This window comes from Rhincodon typus, chromosome 2 (genome assembly GCF_021869965.1).
Source record: "Rhincodon typus isolate 14 chromosome 2, sRhiTyp1.1, whole genome shotgun sequence".
Lineage (NCBI taxonomy): Eukaryota > Metazoa > Chordata > Chondrichthyes > Orectolobiformes > Rhincodontidae > Rhincodon > Rhincodon typus.
Window position 1 is genome coordinate 42,920,380 of NC_063333.1, and position 23,487 is coordinate 42,943,866.

The 23,487-nt window shown below is 40.2% G+C and overlaps 1 protein-coding gene across 4 annotated transcripts in view; it reads left to right on the forward strand.

Moving 5' to 3' along the window:
* Nucleotides 1–23,487, forward strand: part of trdmt1 (tRNA aspartic acid methyltransferase 1) — a 67,221-nt gene that overhangs the window by 2,906 nt on the left and 40,828 nt on the right. For all 4 annotated transcript variants that reach the window (XR_007264616.1, XM_048611094.1, XM_048611071.1 and 1 more), the window contains exon 2: nt 21,130–21,239. Coding sequence is in view for 2 of the 4 variants with exons in the window: in XM_048611071.1 (XP_048467028.1) it covers nt 21,130–21,239 (110 nt within the window). In the remaining 2 variants the exon portion in view is untranslated. The remainder of the gene's footprint in view (nt 1–21,129; nt 21,240–23,487) is intronic.

Below are 23,487 nucleotides of genomic sequence, written 5' to 3' on the forward strand. Positions count from 1 at the left end.
CCCTTCCCCTCCCCCATTTCTGAAGAAGGGTCCCAACCCGAAACGTCAGCTTTCCTGCTCCTTTGATGCTGCCTGGCCTGCTGTGTTCCTCCAGTTCCACACTAGGTTATTCTACTATAATGTGTGTTTTATTAACACAAATTGGCTGTAATGCGATTGATGAATAGTGGATGCTGTTTGGATAACATGAACTTTCTACTGTACAGTATGGTGATTTTCTATAGTGATTTCCCTATAATGCGATTTTCTATAGAGCAAGGTCACAAGAATGCAACTATCATGTTAAAGGAGAAATATCTGTGATTAACATTTCTACCCTGGGAAAAAGACTGATTATCCACTCTTTCTATGTCTCTCATAATCTTGTAAATTTCAATCAGGTCACCCCTCAGCCTCCGATGTTCAAGTGAAATCAAGTTTGTTCTAAAGTTCGGTGTTTCTTAACTGGGTAGTTTTCATCATAGCATATCAATTGAATTTTAAATTCCACCAGCTCCTGTTGTGCCATTTCCTCAGCCATTAGTCTGGATCTCTGGCTTACTAGTCTAGTGATAATATCACTACCCCTATCCTACACCTTTTCCACCCACTCCCCTAAACAAAGAATGGTTTGGCATAATTGATTGACTTACAAGGGCGGTTAAGAGACAGCAATATTGTGTGTGCCTCAAGTCGCATGTAGATCAGACAAGGTAAGTATGACTTTTTCAGTGTTTTGGAGCAGCACCCATCCAGGCCAGCAGAGGATATTTCATCACAGTCCTGACTTGTGCTTTGATGGTAACAGAGAATTGGGAATTTTGGGAATCAGAAGTTCCATGATTCCTATTCTGTGATCTGCTTTTGCAGCTTCTTGTGTAAATGGCTAATTGTTTTACGTTTTGGTTAGAGGTAACCTCAGTATGTTGATAGTGGCAATTCAGTGATGGCATTACCATTGAAAGCCATGGCATGAGGGTTAAAATATCTCTTTTGTTGAAGGTGATAATAGCTTGGCACTTGTGTGGCATGCATGTTACTTGCCACCTGTCAGCCCAACCCTGAATGTTGTCCAGGTTCTGCTGCTTTTGGATACAAACAGTTTTAGTATCTGAGGAGTTAGAAAGGTGCTGATTATTATGTAATCATTAGGAAGCTTGCCCACTTCTGACCTTCTAGCGGAGGGGATGTCATTGATGAAGCAGCTAAAGATGGTTGGGCCAAGGTTACTAGTGAGCCAAATGGGTTTTTAAGACAATCTGATGTACTATAAGTGCAAGCCCTTATTTTTCTTTCGAGAGGTGAAAAGGCTGATAAATTGGATTGAAGTAATGTTCAGAATTAATCTAATAAACAGGGATAACTGGTTTAAATAATTGAATGGTCTACTCATGTTTTTATGCTCCAGTTAAACATTATCATTGAAAATAGGCTGTCAACCAGTTATTTATCTATAATGAAGGAACATTTTCAGTTTCAGAGTCCAGATTGTTGATTGTCTTCTTTATATAGGGACAAACTCCAAAAGTCCTCAAATGAGAATTTGTTAGTTCATAAAGTCCATAGAGGGTGAGACTGAAAATTTATAATGAGAAACAAGAAAATAGCTGAGACTTTGAACAAGCATCTTAAATCTGTCTTTACAGCAAAAAGATGCAAAGAAAAATCTTGGATGGTTGTAAATGAAAGGGGAGAAGGGAGGTGGAACTCAGTAATCATGGCAGTTAGGAAGTAATGTTAACAATCATTTTGGAATGAGGGAAGGAATGCAAGAGCAGGAAAGTACTGCTGACACTTATAAGGCTGTGCTTAGACTGTATTTGCAATATTGTGAGCAGTTTTGGGCCCTGTATCTAATGCTGGCCTTAGAAAGGTTCCAGAGCAAGTTATACAAGAATGATTGCAGGGATGAAGGGATTGTCACATGAGGAGCAGTTGATTCAATGTAGTTTAGAAAGACCAGGATGTATCTAATTGAAACGTACAGAATATTGAGAGGCCTTGATGGAGAGGACATGGAGAAGTGTTTCCATGAGTAGAAGATACTAGGACCTAAGGGCACAACCTCAGCGTGAAGAGAGTTCTTTTTAGAACTGAGGTGAGGCGAAATTTCTTCAGCCAGAAGGTGGTGAATCTGTGGACTTCATTGCTGCCGAGGGCTGTGGAGGCCAAGTCATTAAGTGCTTTTTGAACTGAGATGGTTGGGTTCTTGGTTAATAAGGGGATCAATGGTTATTGGGAAAAGAATGGAGTTGAGAAGCACATCACCTCTGATCAAATAGTGGAGCAGACTCAAAATGGCCTAATTCTGGATCTGTATCTTATGGTCTTATCACTAGAGAGAAAGTACTAGAAAAACCAGTGTGACTGAATGCTGACGAGTCTGATGGTATCAAGACCTTTTTTGCTAAGATCTTAAAATTAGGTTTTTAAAATTTGTTTGTGGACAGTGGGCCAGAATAACATTTTTGATTATTTCCAGTTGACATGGAGAAGATGGTGGTGAGTTGTTTTTTTGAACTGCAAGAACACCCACAATGCTCTCAGGAATGCAATTCAATGTTATTGTCCCAGCAACAATGAAAAGTAGAAATATTGTTCTAAGTTAGCATGGTAGGAACTTGTGGCGGTGCCATTATTCTTCTAAATGGTAGAGACCGTGATTTGAGAAGGTGCTAACCTAGGAGACTTAGAGAGTTACTGCAGTGTGTCTTGTAGGTAGTGTACAATGCTGTCACTGTGTGTTGGTAGTGCAGCAAGTGAATGTGAAGGTGGTAGATGGAGTGCCAGTCAAGTGGGCTATTTTCTCATGGATGATGCCAATACTCCTGAGTGTTGTTGGAACAGCACCCATCCAGGAGAGTGGAGAGTATTCCATCACACTTCTAAATTGTGAAGGTAGATAGTGTACAGACACTAGGACGACATGAGTTATTCTCCACAGAATTTCAAACAATGACAGTATTTATATAGCTGATCTATTTCAGTTTGCAGTCAAAGGTAATCCTCATGATGCTGATGGTGGGGCATTTGGTAATGGTAATACCATTGTAGATTAAGGGGTAATGGTTAGATGGTCATTGTTTGGCACTTGTGTGGTGCAATTATTATTTGCCATTTATCAGCTCAAGTCTGGATGTTGTTCACATCTTGCCGCATATGGATACTACAGTATTTCAGCAGTCATTAATGGTGCTGAGTATGGTTCAGTAATTAAGAAAACATAAGACCATAAGAAATAGGAACAGGAGAAGGTTGTTGAGCCTCCTCTGCCATTCAGTAGGGTATGGCTGATCCAATATTCCTCATGTTCAGTTTCCTGCCTTTTCCCCGTAACTCTTGATTCCTGTACTGACAAAGAATCTATTTATCTCGCCCTTAATTATATACAAGGACTCAGCCCCCACGGCTTTCTATGGCAACAAATTCCAAAGTCACTCAACCCTCTGAGAGAAGAAATTTCTTCTTATCTCAGTCTTAAAAAGTAATGCCCCCTTACACAGATTATACCCTCTGGTCCTAGACTTCCCCAAGAGGGGAAACATTCTCTCAGTTTTTACCCTATCAAATCACTTAAGACTCATCTATGCTTCAATGAGATTACTTCTCATTCTTCTAAACTCTAGTGAGTAGAATCTCAAGCTGTTTAGTCTTTGAACCATCCTCACTTTTGACCTCCTGATGGAGGGAAAGATATTGATGAACCAGCTGAAGATGTTTGGGTCTAGGATATTACTTGAGGGACTCCGTTGGTGATGTCTTGGCTTGAGATGATTGACCTCCAAAAACAGTAACCATCTTCCTTTGTGGCTGGAGAGATAGTTGATGCATTGGTTCTAATATTGCAAAATTCTCTGAATTCTAGAAAGGTTTGGGCAGATTGGAAAACTTCAGTTGAAGCTCATCTGTTCCAGAAAGGAGGGAGATGGAAATGAGGACATTATAAGCCAGTTAGCCTAACATCTGTCATAGGAAAATCCTCAAATTCATTGTTAAGGATGTTGTATATTGTACCAGGATGTTTATTGCATTATTGTACAATCAGGCTGAGTTAGCATGGTGGTGCATGGGAAATTGTTTGACAAATTAATATAGTTCTTTGAGAATGGAGCAAGGCTCGATGTAGTGTATTGTGGATTTGTAAAGCCATTTGTTGAGGTGCCGGATGAAAGGTTACTACAGAAGATAAAAAAATCGCGGTATTTGGGCCTATATATAAACTTGGATAGAGAAATGGCTCATGCACAGGAAAGTACATAGTCTGGATAAATGGATCATTTTCAGGTTGGCAATCTGTAACTTAGTGGAGTGCCACAGGGATCAGTGCTAGATCTCAACTATTTACAATTTATATTGGTGATTTGTGTGGAGGGACCAAGTGTATTGTAGCCAAGGTATACTAATGATACAAAGAGATGGGCAATCGAGGTCTGAGGAATATACAATGACTCGGTAAAGTGACATAGAAAGGTTAAGTGAATAGGCAAAATTTTGGTAAATCGAGTATAATGTCGGAAAAAGAGAGGTTGTCTACTTTGATAGTAAGAATAAAAGAGCAGAATATTTAGGTGGGGAGAGACTGCTGCATGTTGCGGTACTGCGAAATCTGGATGCACTTGTACTCAAAGCACAAAAGGTTAGTATGCAGATACAACAAGTAATTAGGAAGGTAAATGCAATGGCACAGTGGCATAGAGTATAAATGTAAGGACGTCTTGAAATATCTGAACAAGGCATTGGTGAGACCACACCTAGGGGACTTTGTACAGTTTTGGTCTTCTTACTTAAGAACTTGCATCAGAAGCAATTCTGAGAAGTTTACTAGGCTGTGAACTTTGAAGTGTACTGTTGTAATGTATGCAACACTACACTTTATTTACACACATCAAGGTTCCATAAACAGCAGTGAGATATGCAGCCTGATAATCTGTTTTAGTGATGTTGGTTGAGACACTGGGAAAAACTCTATTTTTATTGGGTAGTGCTCTAAGATCTTTATGTTCATTGTGAAAGGACAAATCTAGTTTAGTACCTCAAAAAGGTAGCATTTCCAACTCCACAGCCATGAGTACTGCACTGGAGTGTCAATTTTAATTGTGGTCAAGTTTCTAGAGTGGGGCTTGAATCCATCCTCTTCTAACTTAAATAAAGTGTTGAAACAGGATTAAACCCAGAAGGTAGCTATGCAGACTTAAATTTGGAATGTTCTGTGTGCAGTTATAGCTCAGAGGAGAGCTAATATTCTTTCTATATAGGAACATAGGACTTTAGCAGAAAGAGTAGGCCTGTTTTTTAAGCCTTCTCTGTCATTTGGTAAGATCCTAGCTGATCTTGTTGTGATCTCAACTCCACCTTTCTGTCTATCCCCCATTAACCTTCAGTCCTCAATCAAAAATCTACCTGACCCTGCCTTGAATAAATTGTGACCCAGCCCCAATGCCACCTGGGAAAGAGAATTCCAAATTCTACGCACCCGCTGAGAGACAGGAAATTCTCCTGATCTCCATGTTAAACGGGAGACTTCTTTCTGAAACTATGACTCCTAGTTCTGGAATCCTTACAAGAAGAAACATACTCCTGATGCCACAATTGAGTTTCCTCAGGATCATATATGTTTCAATAAGATAATTTCTTATTCTTCTGAACTCCAATGAATGTAAGCCCAAATGTTCAACTTTTTTTCATAATATATGCCCTTCATTCCAGGAATTTGTGGAGAGAATGTTATCTGAATTACTCCTAATGCACTGTTATATTTTTTTCAAATAACAAGACTATTTTCGGACTCCAAATGTGGTCTCACCAAGGCTTTGCACACCTGCAGTAAAACTTCCTTTCTTTCGTTCTCTATTCCCCTTTTAATAAACAGCAACATTCCATTTAGCTTCCAAATCACTTGCTGTATTTGCAAACTAATGTTTGCAGTTCATGTACCAGGACACCAGATCCCTTAGTACCAAAGTCCTGCATTCTCTCGTCATTTAAGTAGTATATTGTTTCCCTGACAAAGTGGACAAAATCACATTCTCCCATGTTATAGTTCAACATGTCTTTTTTTAATAGTTTCCATCGAGGCGATACTGATGAAGTGGCTTTTAGAAATTCAACTGCACCACATTTATAAGTTCGAGACAACAAGGTGCAGGGCTGGATGAACACAGCAGGCCAAGCAGCAGCATAGGAGCAGAGAGGCACCTTGTTGTCTCGGATTCTCCAGCATCTGCAGTTCCTACTATCTCTGATTCACATTTATAAGTTCCCTTTTTTATCCATTTACTTCTTCAAAATTTCCAATACATTTATAAAATATGATTTTCCCTTCACAGACCCATATTGTCTCTACCTAGTTACACTATGGCTGTCCATAACTACTTTAATAATGGATTGTAGCAAATACCCTATTTGGTAAATATTTGACAAATTTTTGGTTACCTTAACTATGGTTTCCTGCTATAAAAACAGAAAATGGTGGAGAAAAGATCTGTCGGCATCTGTGGAGAGAAAAACCAAGTTAACATTTCAAGTCTGATTTGACTCTTCTTTGGAGCACCAAAGTGTCATGTGTGCTCAGGAATGGTGAAGTTTTGGATAATCTTGATTTATGGCTAAACATTAACTTTTCAAAGTTACTTTTTCACTGGCATTGGTTTCTGAGATGGAGAGAGACAAACAGACAGAAGAGCTTTCAGTATCTTTGCAGTTATCAATTGATATTGCTTTCTCTCTCCTTTGTTGCTCAAAGTCTGCTGTTGATTTGTAGATTCTGGTGTCTGTTTTTTCAAACTGGATAGTTGTCAGCAATCTTTCATTTCTCAATATGTGAATTTAACATGCAAGTGCAAGTAGAACAAGAGATGCAAATTTCTTGGCCTTTTGATGAAAATAGTTATTCCAATGCAGCCGTTCTATTATTTCTTGTGGGTTGTCTGGGCTTGTCAGGTAATCACCGCATTTCATTTCAGGAAAATCTTGGTTATTAAAATCAGATGATGAAAGTTGAATATTGATTGTCAGTTTCAGTACATTCAGTAAGAAATGTGTTATCACAATGATAGGGTTGTGCTTTCGGCCTTCCAAAAGCTGGCAGGAGATATGTAAGTAGATCATGGAAAGATGTAAAACAATATGCAGAATGTCCAATGAGGGAAAGGTATGTACTAGACTTTGCATTGAGAAACAGGCCTGGCCAGTTGATCAAAGTTTCAAAGATTGGGGGCAGCCGAATTCATATCTGACATGTGGGAGTCTTTTACAGGCCAGTTTTTTCAGAGTTCAAGACCAGCATGTTGCTATGGGGATGAAAGACAAGGATGGCAAGATTTGGTAACCCTGGATGACAAGAGATATTGGAAGTTTAGTTAAAAAAGCAAGAGGAAGCCTATGTAAGATGTAGGAAACTGAAATCAGACAAGGCCTTTGAGGAATATAAAGGAAGCAGGAAAGAACTAAAACAAGGAATTCGGAGGACAAAAATGGGTTTTGAAATGTCCTTAGCAAGTAGGATTAATGAGAATCCCAAGGAATTTTTCATGTATATTTGGAGCCTGAGGATAATTAAAGGGGAGGTGCAGTCAAGGACAAAGGATGGAATTTATGCATGGATCTGGAAGAAGTGGGTGTGATCCTTAATGAGTACTTCGCATTGGTATTCACCAAGGAGAAGGATATTCTACGGCATGTCAAAGTAAAGAAGGAGGTGGTGTTGGGTGTCTTGAAAAACATTAAGGTAGATAACTCCCCAGGACCTGATGGGATCTATTTCAGTATACTGACGGAGGCAAAAGAGGAATTGCTGGGACATTGACAGAGGTCTTTGTATCCGCTTTAGCCACAAGTGAGGTCCCAGCAGACTGGAACATTGCCAATGTTGTTCCTTTGTTTAAGAAGGGCAAAAGGGATAATCCAGGAAATTATTGACTAGTGAGCCTTCCATCAGTGATAGAGAAATTATTGCAGAAAATTCTTAGGGATAAGATTGACTCACATTTGGAGAAGAATGGACTTGTTGGGGATAGTCAACGTGGCTGATGCAGGGAAGTTTTATCTCATAAACTTGATTGAGTTTTTTGAGAAAGTGACAGATGATTGATGAGGGTCGGGTGTTGAATGTTGTCTACTTGGAGGTTTTTGAGTAGATTTGTAGCTGGGGTTGTGGATGTTGTGGTTGGTTCACTCGCCAAGCTAGTTTGTTTTTCCGCAGACGTTTCATTACCCTGCTGGGTAACATCATCAGTGCAGCCTCCGATGAAGTGCTGTTGTATTTACCACCTGGTGTTGAAACGCTGGTGTCCATTGAGTTGGATTACTTCACTTCTGGTTTTCCTTAAGACCATAAGACATAGGAGCAGAAATTAGGCCATTCGGCCCACCGAGTCTGCTCCGCCATTCAATCATGGCTGATAAGTTCCTCAACCCCATTCTCCTGCTTTCTCCCCGTAACCCTTGATCCCCTTGATAAACAAGAACCTATCTATCTTAGTCTTAAATGTACTCAATGACCTCGCCTCCACAGCCTTCTGTGGCAGTGAACTCCATAGACTCACCACTCTCTGGCTGAAGTAGTTTCTCCTTATCTCCGTTCTAAAAGGTCTTCCCTTTACTCTAAGGCTGTGCCCTCGGGTCCTAGACTCTCCAACCAATGGAAGCTTCCCAACATCCACTTTGTCCAGGCCATTCAGCATTCTGAATGTTTCAATTAGATCCCCCCTCATCTGTCTAAACTCCAATGAGTGTAGTCCCAGAGTCCTCAAACGTTCCTCATATGTTAAGGTTTCCATTCCTGACACCATTCTCGTGAACCTCCTCTGAACCCACCCCAGGACCAGTTCATCCTTCCTGAGATATGGGGCCTAAAACTGCACGTAATACTCCAAATGTGGCCTGACCAGAGCCTTAGAAAGCCCCAGTAGTACATCCCTGCTTTTATTTTCAAGTCCTCTCAAAGTAAATGCCAACATTGCATTTGCCTTCCTGACCACTGACTCAACCTGCACGTTTACCTTGAGAGAATCCTGGACTAGAACTCACAAGTCTCTTTGCACTTCAGACTTCTGAATTTTCTCCCCATTTAGAAAATAGTCCATGCTTTTATTCTTCTTACCAAAGTGCATGACCTCACACTTTCCCACGTTGTACTCCATCTGCCACTTCTTTGCCCACTCTCCTAACCTGTCCAAGTCCTTCTGCAGCTTCGCCACCTCCTCAATACTACCTGTCCTTCCACCTATCTTTGTATCGTCTGCAAATTTAGTCAGAATGCCCACAGTTCCTTCATCTAGATCATTAATGTACAAAGTGAAAAGTTGTGGTCCCAGCACGGACCCTTGCGGAACACCACTTGTCACCGGCTGCCATCCTGAGAAAGACCCCTTTATCCCTACTCTCTGCTTTCTGCCAGACAGCCAATCTTCTATCCATGCTAGCACCTTGTCTCTAACACTGTGGGCCCTTATCTTATTCAGCACCCTCCTGCACGGCACCTTATCAAAGGCCTTTTTGAAGTCCAGGTAGATAACGTCCATTGGCTCTCCTTGGTCTACCCTGCTCCTTAGTTCCTCAAAGAATTCTAACAGATTTGTCAGGCATGACCTCCCCTTGATGAAACCATGCTGACTTTGCCCTATTTTACTGTACACTTCCAAATATTCAGTAATCTCATCCTTTACAATGGACTCCAAAATCTTACCTACGACTGGCTAATCGACCTGTAATTTTCCTTCTCTTGCCTTACTCCCTTTGCAGTGGAATATATAAAGGGTCAAGCTCTATGTGTTTGTTGATGGCCTTCTTAATGGAGAATCAGGCCTCTAGGAATTCAAGTGCTTGTCTCTGTTTGGCCTGTCCTAGGATCCTTGTGTTGTTCGAATCAAACTGGTGGTTTTCCTTATCTGTGTGGATGGAAATGAGTGAGTATTGGTCGTGTCTTTTTGTTGCTGGTTGGTTTTTGTGTACTCTTGTGGCCAATTTTCTGTCTGTCCAATGTAATGTTTGTCGCAGTCTTTGCAAGGAATTTTGTATATAACATTGGTTCTGTCCATCGAGGGTAATGGGTCTTTGGTTCGGGTTAGCAGTTGGCGTAGGGTTGAAATGGGTTTGTGTGCTACTCTAATGTCCAGTGATTGTAGGAGTCTTGTGGTCAGTTTGGATATGTTCTTGATGTATGGTAGCGTGATGAGTGTGTTAGGGCGTGTAGTATCTTCCTGTTGTTGTTCATGTAATAGGCATCGGCTGATCCAGTTGGTTGGGTATGCATTGTCCTTGAATACTTGGTGGAGGTACTCTTCTTCTTTTTGGTGTTGTTCCAGGTTGTTGCTCATTTAAGTAGTGTTTTCACGCAACTTCGTTTGTGGGTATTAGGGTGGCTGTTGTTGAAATTCAGTACTTGGTCAGTGTGTGTGGCTTTCCTGTGTACTTTCGTCAGGAATTCCCCTTTAGTCCTGCGTTCTACCATGACGTCCAGGAATGAGAGCTATCCATTCTTTTCCTGTTCCCTGGTAAATTTGATCCCAGTGAGAGTGTTGTTTATTATTTGGTGTGTCTCCTCTACCTTAGTCTGTTTAATGATGACGAAGATGTTATCCACATATTGGATCCATAGTTTCGGCTGGATTTGCAGAAGGGCCATGCTTTCGAGTCTCTGCATCACCACTTCTGCTGTTAGTCCGGGGGTGGCGCAGTGGCTCAGTGGTTAGCACTGCTGCCTCACAGCGCCAGGGACCCGGGGTCAATTCCACTCTCGGGCAACTGTCTGTGTAGAGTTTGCACACTCTCCCCGTGTCTGCATGGGTTTCCTCCGGGTGCTCCGGCTTCCTCCCACTGTCCAAAGATGTGTAGGTTAGGTGAATTGGCCATACTAAATTGCCCATAGTGCCCAGGGATGTTTAGGTTAGATGGGTTAGACATGGGAAAATACAAGGGTAGGGGAATGGGTCTGGGTGGAATGTTCTTCGGAGGGGCAGTGTGGACTTGTTGGGCCGAATGGCCTGTTTCCACACTGTAGGGATTCTATGATTCTATGATAGGTCACCCCCATGGGTGTCCCATTGACCTGTTCATAGATTTGGCCGTTAAAGGTAAAGTGGTTCGTGAGGCATAGGTCCAGTAATTTCAGGATGTTATGTGTTGAGATATTGTCACTCGAGTCTCGTTCATGTTTTAGTAGTGTTGCTAGTGTTTCTTTTGCTAGTGGTATGTTGATCGATGTGAATAGGGCAGTAACATCAAAGGACACCATGGTCTCGTCGTTGTCTATTCTTATGCGTTTGAGGGAATTGAGGAACTCTTGGGCCAAGTGGATTGAGCGGGGTGACTTGCTGACAAGGTGCTTTGGTCTCCGTTGTAACTCCTTGGCTAACCTATGTGATGGCGTGCCAATTTCTCCATCATATCTATGAAGATATGAAGGTTATGTGCGTCGTTGATCATTACCTTCGCCATCCTACAGCCATTATGTTCTGCTGTCCTGTGAGCTTGTGGGTTGTTGATGGGGGATTTGTATCTCACTACTCATTACATTGGACAGACAGGAAGAAAATTGGCCGCGAGAGTACACGAACACCAACTAGCAACAAAAAGACGCGACCAATACTCATTCATCTCCATCCACATGGATAAGGAAAACCACCAGTTCGATTGGAACAACACTGGGATCCTAGGACAGGCCAAACAGAGACAAGCACGTGAATTCCTAGTTTCCACTAAGAAGCTTGACCCTTTATATACTCCACTGCAAAGGAAAACCGGAAAGGAGGTAATCCAACTCAATGAACTCCAGCGTTTAAATACCAGGCGGGAAAACACAACAGCACTTCAACGGAGGCTACACTGATAAGGTTACCCAGCAGGGTAATGAAACGTCTGCAGAACAATAAACCAGCTTGGTGAGCAAACCAGCCACAACGTTGTCTATTTGGACTTTAGTAAAGCATTTGACAAGGGCCCTCCTGATAGGCTGGTCTAAAAGATAAAATTATAGGGGATCAGTCTGAGTTGGTAAGTTGAATACAAAATTGGCTTGGCTCGAGAAATCGAAGAATAGTTGTACAAGGGTGTTTTTCTGACTGGAGGTCTGTGATGAGTGGTGTTCAGCAAGGATAAATGCTGGGACCTCTGTCGTTTGTAGTATATATTAATTATTTGGATGAGAAGATAGGTGGCCTAATTAATAAGTTTGCAGATGACGTGAAATTTAGTGCAGTTGGAGATAGTGAGAAAGGTTGTGAAAGGATACAGCAGGATATAGATCAGCTGGAAAGTTGGGCAGAGAAATGGCAGATGGAGTTTAATCTGGACAAATAAAGTAATGCATTTTAGGAGGTCAGGTGCAAGAGGAAAGTATACTGTAAATTGTAGGACCCTTAGGAGCATTGAGGTACAAAGAGATCTTGGGCTGCAAATCCATATTTCCCTGAAAGCAGCAACGCAAGTGGATCAGGTTATAAAGAAGGCATATGGCATGCTTGAATATAAAAGTCGGCAAGTCATTTTGCAGCTGTATAAAACTTTTTAGTTAAGCCATATTTGCAAAATTGTGTGCAGTTCTGGTCGTCACACTATAGGAGGAACGTGAAGGCTTTAGAGAGATTTACCAGGGTGTTGCCTGGTTGAACTGTACAGCTAAAAGAGGACATTGGACAAACTTGGACTGTTTTCCCTTGAGCTTTGGAAGTTGAGGGATGACCTAATAGAAGTTATATAAAATAAGTTTTCAAATAAACCTGTTGGACTATAACCTGGAGTCGTGTGATTTCTGACCTGGTTCACCCCAGTCCAACACCAGCACCGCCACATATATAAAATTATGAAAGGCATGGATAGGGTGGATCATCAGAGTCTTTTTCCCAGAGTGAATTGTCAAATAGAAGGGGCATAGGTTTAACGTGAGAGGGGGAAAGTTTAAAGGAGATGTGTGAGAGAAGCAGAGGGTGGTAGGTTTCTGGAACGCGCTGTCATGGGACGTGATAGAAGCATAGATAACAATGTTTAAGATGCATTTAGTTAAACACATGAAAAGGCAGTGAATAAAGGGATATGGTCCATGTGTAAGCAGATGGGATTAGTTTAGAATGGCACCCTAGTCAGCATGGACATGTTGAGCTGAAGTGCCTAATCCTGTCCTATACTGTTTTATGTTCTATGTTCATAATAGTTGAATAGCCAGAGTTTAAAAATAAGCAGTCTTTGAATTAAAGTTGAGGTGAATAATTTCTTCTCCTAGAAGGTCTTTAGTTTGGAGTTACCTTCTGCAGAGAGCAGGTGGTTGGGCATTGAATATTTTCAAGGCTGGACTAATCAAATTGTTGATCTGCAAGGGAGTCAGCGATTACAGGGTGGGAGGTGTACTCCAGATCAAGTGGAGTTAAGGCTATGATTGAGTCAGCCATGATCTTTTTGAACGTCTGAGTTAGTTCGATAGGCTAACTAGCCTTCTCCTGCTTCTATTTATTGTGTAGGAAATGCAATATTTTAAAATGATTTTAAACTAACACATTTCTCCACAATTCACGATCTGTTCACTCTTTATCAGTCCCCATGAATTCTTTTATATACTAATTTACTAATCATACAAAACTTGCCCTAATTAACTTTTATTGCCTCCGTAGGTTTTTATTCATACTTTCCCTGGTCCATCAGATTTATTCAGGACATCATTAACCCAAGGCAGTTCCAACAATGGGATGTACCTAATTGTTTTTTATTGAAGCAAGCTACACTTCAGAATATTGAAAAAATAGTAATACATGACAAGCTTACACATATACCACTTACGATCCCAAGTGACCCGGTGGCAGTGAAGGAATGATGATATACTTTCAAGTCAGGATGTTGGGTGCCTTACCTGCAAATGGGTAGTTTGCAGGTGGTGGTGTTTCTATGTATCTAATGCCCTTGTCCTTCAAGGTTGAAGTGATTGTGACTTTAATATGTGTATGCCTAAGGAGCTTTGAAATTTCTGCAGTCCATCTTGTAGATAGTACAAAAACAGAAGTTGCTGGAAAAGCTCAGCAGGTCTGGCAGCATCTGTGAAGAAAAAAATCAGTCTTAACGTTTTGGGATTGGTGACTCTTCCTCAGAACCGGATCCGAAATGTTAACTCTGATTTTTTGAGCTTTTCCAGCAATTTCTGTTTTTGTTTCTGATTTAACACCATTCACAGTTCTTTCCATTTTATTGTAGATAGTACACACTGCTGCTACTGAGCTTGAGTGGATGTTTGTGTATGTGATATCAATCAAGTGGGCAGCTTTGTCCCAAATGGTCCCAAATGATGTCAAATTTCTTGAGTGTTGTTGGAGTAGCATCATCCGTGCAAATTGAGAATATTCCATCACACTCTTGGCTTGTCCTTTGCAAATGATTGACCAGCTTTCGCAGGTCAGTAGATGACTTATTCTTGCATGATTCTTAGACTTTGACCTGCTCTTGTAGCCACTCTATTTATATGGCTAGTCCAGTCCAGTTTTTATTCTGTTCCAGGATGATGATAGTGGGGGATTTAGGGTTACAACCTGCACTCCTAGTTATTTTTCATTTTTGAATACTGTTTGATGAGATGCTACTTTTTCTGAGTAGAAATTGGCATTGCTAGCAATATGCTGCTGACATAATTCAATTTTTTTAATATTCTATTAGTTTACATGTATACAATATATAGTCAATATACAAACTTAGACTCACTTTAGTTACTGTATATATTTATGTTTTCTGTTAATGAATTGCACATCTGAATCATTCAATTTTCACCAGTCAACTGATAATAAGTAAATTGTCTAATTTTCATTAGTCAACTGATAATGAGTAATTCAGAGTAAACTGCAAGAGTTTTAAGCCTGAATATCTAAAGCAGTGAATCATACTCACTACATCAGACCACAGATATTTCCTGTTGACTTGAAAGGGCTTATGTTTGCATGTAAAGCAGTAGTAAAATTTAATGATTAGTGTGAAATCAAGCAGTGCACTTTTATTCAGATTATAATGGTATTACTAAATATTATTATAATTTTAATATTTAATAATAGCCCAATTTTGAAAATCCTGCATCAGTAGTAGAATTTGGAAAGATTATTATAGTCACTGATGCCATTAGAAAATTACTCCATTGATTGTTAAAGATATGTTTATGCACACATTTTGGTTGCTCAGTCTGAGTCATAGTAAATTTTTGTAATGCATGCATTTCTTCATTCATGGAGCAAACTGAAAACATTTGCTATTAATTGTAGATGGATAAACATTAATCATATCCTCAGACATCTCAGAAAAAGAGTAAGGGTCTCTTTTTATATTAATCACTAGGTTTGATTTCTGTAGTGCCATCCTTGTCAACACAAGCTCCAACAAAAACTCATGTTGCCTTGACCTGTCACTTTCATTCTATATTGTACTAGATCCCATTCACCTACACTCACTTCTTGCAACAGCTTACTGTGTATCTGCTTGTCTGTCCTTTACTTCCATTGTTTCACTACCACTTCCTTCTACCCTAAAATAGTCAGTCACTGAAACCTATTTTAGAATCCCTACAGGTTGGAAGCAGGCCGTTCAGCCCATCAAGTCCACATTGACCTTTCGAAGATCATCCCACCCAGACCCTATCCCTGCTTTTCCACCCTAGACACTTTGGGCCACCGAGACACTATGGGCAGTCTAGCATAGCCAATCCACCTAACCTGCAGGTCTTTGGACTGTGGAAGGCAACCAGAGTACCCAGAGGAAACCTACGCAAACATAGGGAGAATGTGCAAACTCCACACAGACCTGAGGCTAGAATCGAACCCGGGTCCCTGATGCTGTGAAGCAGTAGTGCTAACCACTGAGCCACCGTGCCACCCTACTTTCTTGCCACATTTCTTCCCATCATAACAAGCTTCCTTAAAATCTCTTTGGCAAACCTTGGTTCTTTCTTGCCAATGTGTTCTTAAAGTCAGTTCTGAGGAAGGGTCACCGGACCCGAAACGTTAACTCTGTTTTTTCCTTCACAGATGCTGCCAGACCTGCTGAGCTTTTCCAGCAACTTTGTTTCTGTTCTTAAAGTTTTCGGTTGTGTGGTATGACTCTTTGCTGTGATAAAATGACAATATGCGCACATGATGTTGTGGTAAACACTGTAAATTAGCCTTTCAACTTAAATGGTCATACAATCTTCTAAATTATTTGGTTGTAACAACCGCATTTACTTTTTGGACTCGGGACTTTAAAATGGGAAAGATACTGCTTTAAGCCAAGACGCTGTAAGAAAAAGATGTGGTAGTTCATGGAAAAAAAAAGGTCATCAGGAGTCACTGAGTGTTGAATCTACAATGTGATCTTGTACAAGCAGTGGGGGAGGAGGCTAGACACCTCTTGTATGTTTATGGGAATTTCTTAAAATGGGTAGAGAAAAGAATTGTGGAATTATATGTTAGCAAATTTGTGTTTTTTTTTGCCGTCAGTTAAAAGTAATCTATTTTCAATAAACAGCTGTTTTCTTGTTATACAGAAACCTGATGAGTGTTTTCTTTTAATCTGAGTTCCTCAGTCAGGTCAATCTTTTCACATTTGTGACAACTCTGAGAATAGTGGACTTGATTTCAGTGCACTATACCAGCGAGTCTTGACAGGATTGACTAATAAAGTGTAAAGTTTCCAGACAAATGTGTCTCAAACCCCATCTAGGAAATAAATTCAGCCCATTGTGTCCACAAATCCTTTTTGAAAATTCTAAATGCAGCATTGCATAAACTATACTTTCCTGTATTTTTAATTGTTTTCCCTACAATATAGGCAAATTTGGAAGTAACAGAAAACTTGCACTGTCTCTCTCGTGCAAGCTGGATGCACCAAAGTGCTTTATTGTCACCATTTGGATTGTATCCACTGGCAACAAGTGGAGAAACAGAATAGCCACATTGCATATAGTAAAGGTCTATTCACAAGAATGAGATAAATAACTAGTTAGTCTGTGATTGGTATTGATTTGAGGGAAGACTGTCATTAAAAATACGATGTGGAGGTGCTGGTGTTGGACTGGGGTGGACAAAGTCAGAATTCACACGACACCAGGTTCTAGTCTAACAGGTTTATTTGAAATCACATGCTGCTCCTACATCAGGTAAAGTGATGAAGGAACAGTGCTCCAAAAGCTTGTGATTTCAAATAAACCTGTTGGTCTATAACCTGGTGTCGTTATTTTTTAAATTCATTTTGTGGGATTGTGAGCGTCGCTGGCTGGCCAGCATTTCTTGCCCGTCCCTAGTTGCCCTTAAGAAGGTGGTGGTGAGCTGCCGTTTTGAACCGCTGCAGTCCTCCTGCTGTGGGTTGACCCATAATGCTATTAGGGAGGGAATTCCAGGATTTTGACCCAGCAACAGTGAAGGAACGGCGATATATTTCCAAGTCAGGATGATGAGTGACTTGGAGAGGAACTTGGAGCTGATGGTGTTCCCATATATCTGCTGCCCTTGTCCTTCTTGATGGAAGTGGTCATGGGTTTGGAAGGTGCTGTCTGAGGATCTTCGGTGAATTTCTGCAGTGCATCTTGTAGATAGTACACACTGCTTTCTCTGCCCAAATCTATAATCTATCTATCTCTATCCCACTGCATCCTTTAACAATCTTCCTCACTATACGCAACTCTGCTAATTTTGGTGTCATCCACAAACTTACCAATCAGACCACCTACATCGTCCTCCAGATCATTTATATATATACACACAAAAAAGGACGTAGCACTGATCCCTGTGGAACACTACTGGTTACTGATTTCCATTCTGAAAATCACCCTTCGATCGCTACTGTTTTCTATGACCATGCTAGTTCTGTATCCATCTAGGTAGCACACCCCAGATTCCATGAGACTCTATGTTTTGTACCAGCCTGCCATGACGGACCTTATCAAATACTTTACAAAAGTCCCTATCGACAACATCCACTGCCCTTCCCTCATCAAACATTCTTGTCACCTCCTCCAAAAACTCAGTCAAATTGGTGAGACATCACCTTCCCTGCACAAACCCATGCTGTCTATCACTAACCAATCCATTCCCTTCTAAATGTGAATAAATCCTGTCTCTCAGTACCTTCTCCAAAAGCTTCTCCCACATTGATACCAAGCTCACCAGAGATAACAAGGTGTAGAGCTGGATGAACACAGCAGACCAAGCAGCATCAGAGGAGCAGGAAGGCTGACGTTTCGGGCCTAGACCCTTCTTCAGAAAATGCTCACCAAGCTCACCAGCCTGTCATTACCTGGATTATCTCTGTTTTCCTTCTTAAATGAAGGAGCAGGAATTGACCATTCGTTCCCCTTTTCCCCTTGAGCCTACTCTATTATATGATAAAGTCATGGCTGATTTTCTGGTGGCCTATTTCCTCTTTTCTGTCTCCAATATACTTTGGCTGCCCTCTTGATCAAAGATGTGCCTAACTCAGCCTTGAAAGTATTTAGTGATACAGTTTCCTTTGCTGTCTGGGAAAGAGAATTCCACAAACTAGCAACACTGAGAAAAAAGGGATTGATTAAGAAAGGTAAAATAGAGTGCAAATGTAAGCTAGCAGGGAACATAAAAACTGATTATAAAAGTTTCTACAGGTACGTGAAGAGAAAGAGATTGCTGAAGACAAATGTCACAGACAGTCACAGACAGCGGAATTAATAATATGGAACAAAGAAATGGCTGACCAACTAAATGCATACTTTGTTTCTGTGTTCACAAAGGAGGATACAAATAACTTAGCAGAAAGCTAGCTGGGAGGGTGAGCTGAGGAAGATAGAGATGCTTCTGGGCAATTTAGACAAGCTGAGTGAGTTGCCAAAATGCATGGCATATACAATGTAAAATGGATAAATAAATGTGAGGTGTAATCCATTTTGGTCGCAAAAACAGGAAGGCAGATGATGATCTGAATGGCTATAAATTGAGAGAGGCAATGTGCAATGAGACCTGGGTGACCTCATACACCAGTCACTGAGGTAACCATGTAGGTGCAGCAGGCAGTGAAGAAGGCAAACGATATGTTGGCCTTCATAACTAGAGGATTAGAGTACAGGAACAGGGATGTATTACCACAATTATATGGGGTCTTAGTGAAATCACACCTGGAATATTGTGTGCAGTTTTGTCCCTTTATCTGAGGAAGGATGTTCTTGCTATGGAGGAAGTGCATCAAAGATTCATCAGACTGATTCCTGGGATGGTGGGACTGCCACACCTAGAAAGGTTGATTTGGTTAGGATTGTGTTCAGTGGCGTTCAGAGCAATGGGGAAGGGGAATCTCATATTTCACATAGGAGGTTTTTTTTTACTAATGGTGTTGCAAGGGCTAAGCAATACAGGCATTTTCAATATATTGATTTTTTTTAAAAATGGGAAGTAATACCACATGAAACTCCTGTTCACTATCAATTTCAGTAATCTCAATGCCGACATTGGCTTCCATTCCTAGTCAATGAACATAGCATCAAGACATTTTTCATCTTAAATATTTTGATTGAATTATTCTTTTTTCTAATAATTCAATGTGATGGCAACTGCACACTCCTGAAATTTTTACCCAAGCCCTGAAATGGACCTGTTCCTTTTCCAGCAAAGCTGACTTGCTCCACTGCACATTATGTATAATTCTAACAGAACTAGACAGGGTAGATACAGGAAGGATATTCACAGGGGAGTCCAGAACCAGGGGTTACAGTCTAAAGATATGGGTAAACCATTTTAGTACTGAGACGATTAGAAATTTCTACACCCAGAGAATGGTCAACCTGTGGAATTCACAACTTCGATAGCAAGCAAGTCTAAAACACTGTATAATTTTAAGGAGGAGTTGGATATAGCACTTGAGGCTAATGTGTTCGAGTTGGATGATCATAATGATTGGCGGAGCAGGCTCAAGGGCCAAATGGCCTACTCCCACTCCTGTTTTCTAAGTTTCTGTATTTCATCTATAAGATGGCATTGCAGAAATTCACCAAAAATCCTTAGACACACCTTCCAAATCCAAAGTATTTCTATCTAGAACAAGAGCAGCAATACATGGGAACATGACCATCTGCAAGTTCCCCTCCATTCCACTCACCATCCTAGCTTGGAAATATACCACCGTGCCTTCATCATTAGGTCAAAATCCTGTAACTTCTTCTCTAACAGCATTTTGTGTCTACCTACACAGCATATTGACTCCAGTGATTCAAGAAGTCAGCTCACCATCATCTTGTCATGGGCAATTTGTTGATAATTTTTCCTTTTAGCTGGGAGGTTTTAGATTTGGAGGTGGATTCCATAGGATGTTTTAATAGGGAGCAGGGTATAAATTTGAAAGTGATGAAGTTAGAAGGCTTTGAAGGCAAGGCTGGAGAATGGAACTAGCTGGGTAGCTCTTTTGGGAGCTAGTGCGACACAGTGGTCGAATAACCCCCTTCTACACTGTAAAATTCTATGATTCTAAGTAATTCCATATGAAACTCAAGGTCACTTGCAATTACAGTAACCTCAATGCTCACATTGACTAGGAATAGAAGCCAATGTATATAGCATCTAGACCTTTTTCTTCATTTAAATTGTTTTGATTACATGACATTAAAAAAAAACTACTTCAATCAGATGATATCTGCATGCTCTGAAATTGTTACCCAAGCAGTGAAATAGACTTGTTCCCTTTTCAGCAAAGCTGCCTTGCTTCACTGCACATAATGTCTCCTGTGTTAGGAAATTCTGAAAGTTACATTCCTAACCATAACCAGGAACTGGCCTGTAAATGCATACTGTGAGTTTATTATCACAGACCATTCAATAGCCTTGTGAAAGAAAAGCTGAAATTAATGAACTGTTAAAGAAATGTTCTGGAATATTGCCAAGTGATCTCCCCATGTAATATGTTTTTTTAAATTCATTCACAGAATGTGGGCATCGCTGGCTAGGCCATCATTTGTTGCCCATTCCAAATTGCCAAAAGGACAGTTAAGAGTCAAGCACATTGCTGTGGGTCTGGAGTCACATGCAGTCCAGACTGATTAAATAAGTTATCATTTAATGATGTTGAGAAACAAGGAATGAAAATATGTTATTCAGTTCAGTAATCCTGCTAAAATTGGTTTTTCACTATTGGATAAGCAATTGTTTATTCTCAGCTTAGCAGAATTTCAGTGCAACTCTTGAAATCTCTTTGTTACAGAAAGTTACACAACTGCAAAAGTTGTTGCTGCGGTTGACATCAATACTATTGCCAATGAAGTTTACAAGCACAACTTTCCTAACACCTATCTCTGTCCCAAGACAATTGAAGTAAGTTATGACCATATAGTTTATTACTTTTTATGCATTCGTCTTTTTGTATGACATTTATGGAAAGTAACAGACATTTTATAAGTTTTTGCCTTTTTCTAAGTGTTTTAATTTGACCCCCTGCTATTAATAATTAAGAGCATTTAGAATTTTTTGTTGAGCATAGCTTTCTGTAACCCCTCAATCCAGCATACTCAATAACATTAGTAAAGCTGAAATGCTTCCTTTACATCGAACCTTTATTTTGCATTCATATTTTCACAATGAATAAATTGCATTTTGAAGCATATTTAGTATATGTAGGCAAATCTGGAAGCCAACCACACTCAGCAAGGTTCTACAAATAAAGAGTGACGAGTTCTCTAATTTTGGTAGTGGCGGTGGAAGCATAGAATCCCTATAGAGCAAATAGAGGCCACTTGGCCCATCAAGTCTGTACTAACCCTCTGAAGAGCATTTCCCTCTCCACACATGCACATGCATAGGCGCACACACTCCTCATGGCCCAGGTTGGCCACAGCCAGACCACCTAGCCTGCCAGATCGGCCGAGCATTCCCAACAACATCTGTTTTTGTAGCATCGTGAATCCTTCTAACCTGCGCATCTTTGGATTGTTGGCTGGCACTGTTTTTTGTTTGTAGACTGTTTCTTTTGAGCATGCCTATACAAACATAGGAATCAGGAGCAGGAATAGGCCACTCAGCCCTCGAGCCCACTTCACCATTCAATGAGATTAAGGCTAATCTGATTACTTAACATATTTGTTGCCCCTGATGACCTTTCTCTTTGCCTATCAAGAATGTGCCTGTCTCTGCCTTAAAACTATTTAAAGACTTTGCTTCTGCCACCTTTTGAAGAACAGAGTTCCAAAGATCCACAATGCTCTTGTGAGAAAAATTCCTCCTCATCTGTTTGGATGACCCCTTTTTATGCAGTACTCCCTGGCTCTAGATTTTCCCACAAGAAGAAATATCCTTTTCACATCCTCACTGTCAAGACCCCTCAGAATTTCTTATTTCAATCAAATTGCCTATTATTTTTCTAAACTCCAGTGCATATGACCTTAGCCTTAAAACAATCTTTCATATGATTCCAGGTACTATTCTAGTAAACCTGCTCTTAACTATTCAAATACATTTAAATCCTTCTTTAAGTAATTGCACTGTACACAGTACTCCAGATGTGGTCTCATCAATGTCCTGAATAACTGAAGCATAATTTCCCTTCTTCTGTATTCAATATCCCTTGCAATAATCAATACTATTCTCTTGATTTTCCTAATTACTGGTTGTAGCTGCATATTCACGTTTTGAGATTCATGCGTTTAGGACACCTAGATCCATCAGCATCTCAGAACTGACAATCTCTCACCATTTAAATAACATGCTTTTGTAAACGCCTGCCAAAATTATACGTTTTCCCACATCTTTTTACTGCATTTGCCAGATGCTTGCCCATTCAGTTAACCCGTGTCCTAGAGTAGCGTCTTTATGTCCTCTTCAAAACTGACTTTCCCACCTATTGTTTTCTGCCATCAGCAAACTTGGTAAATTTAACTTTCAATCCTTTCATCCAAATTGTAAAATAATGCAACCCTAGCACTGATCCCTGAGGTACATCACATGGTATATCTTGCCAACCAGAAAATGATCCATTTATGTCTACTCTCTGTTTCCTGTTAGTTCACCAATCTTCTATTCATATCAATATGTTACCCTCAAGAGCTTTTATTTTCTGCAACAGTCTTCGTTGTGGCACCTTAATCTTCATTGTAGCACCTTATGAAATGTCTTCTGGAAATAGAGTACAGTATATCTGTTGGTTCTTCTTTATCCATAGTACATCTTACTTCTTTAGAGAACTCCAAAAACAATGATTGAGCAAGATTTCCCTTTCAAAAAAGTCTTCCAAGGTCTGCTTTGTTACTTTTAATTTACAGGGGTCCTGCTATAATATCTTTACTAATAGCTTCTAACATTTTTCTGATGATAGATTTTAAGCCATCTACCCTGCAGTTTCCTGCTTACTGTCTCCTTCCATAAATTTGCTATTTTTCAATCTAATGGGACTTCTGAAACTGGGGAATTTTAGATAATTGAAGCTAATAAATCAAGTAGCTCACTAGCCACTTCATTTAAGTCCTAAAGATGAAGTCCATTAGGATCAGTCTTGGTTTAGCATTTTGTCCAAAAGGTGAACAAAGGGATTATTTGTCGATTTTTTTTTTAAAGAAAAAGGTCAATCTAG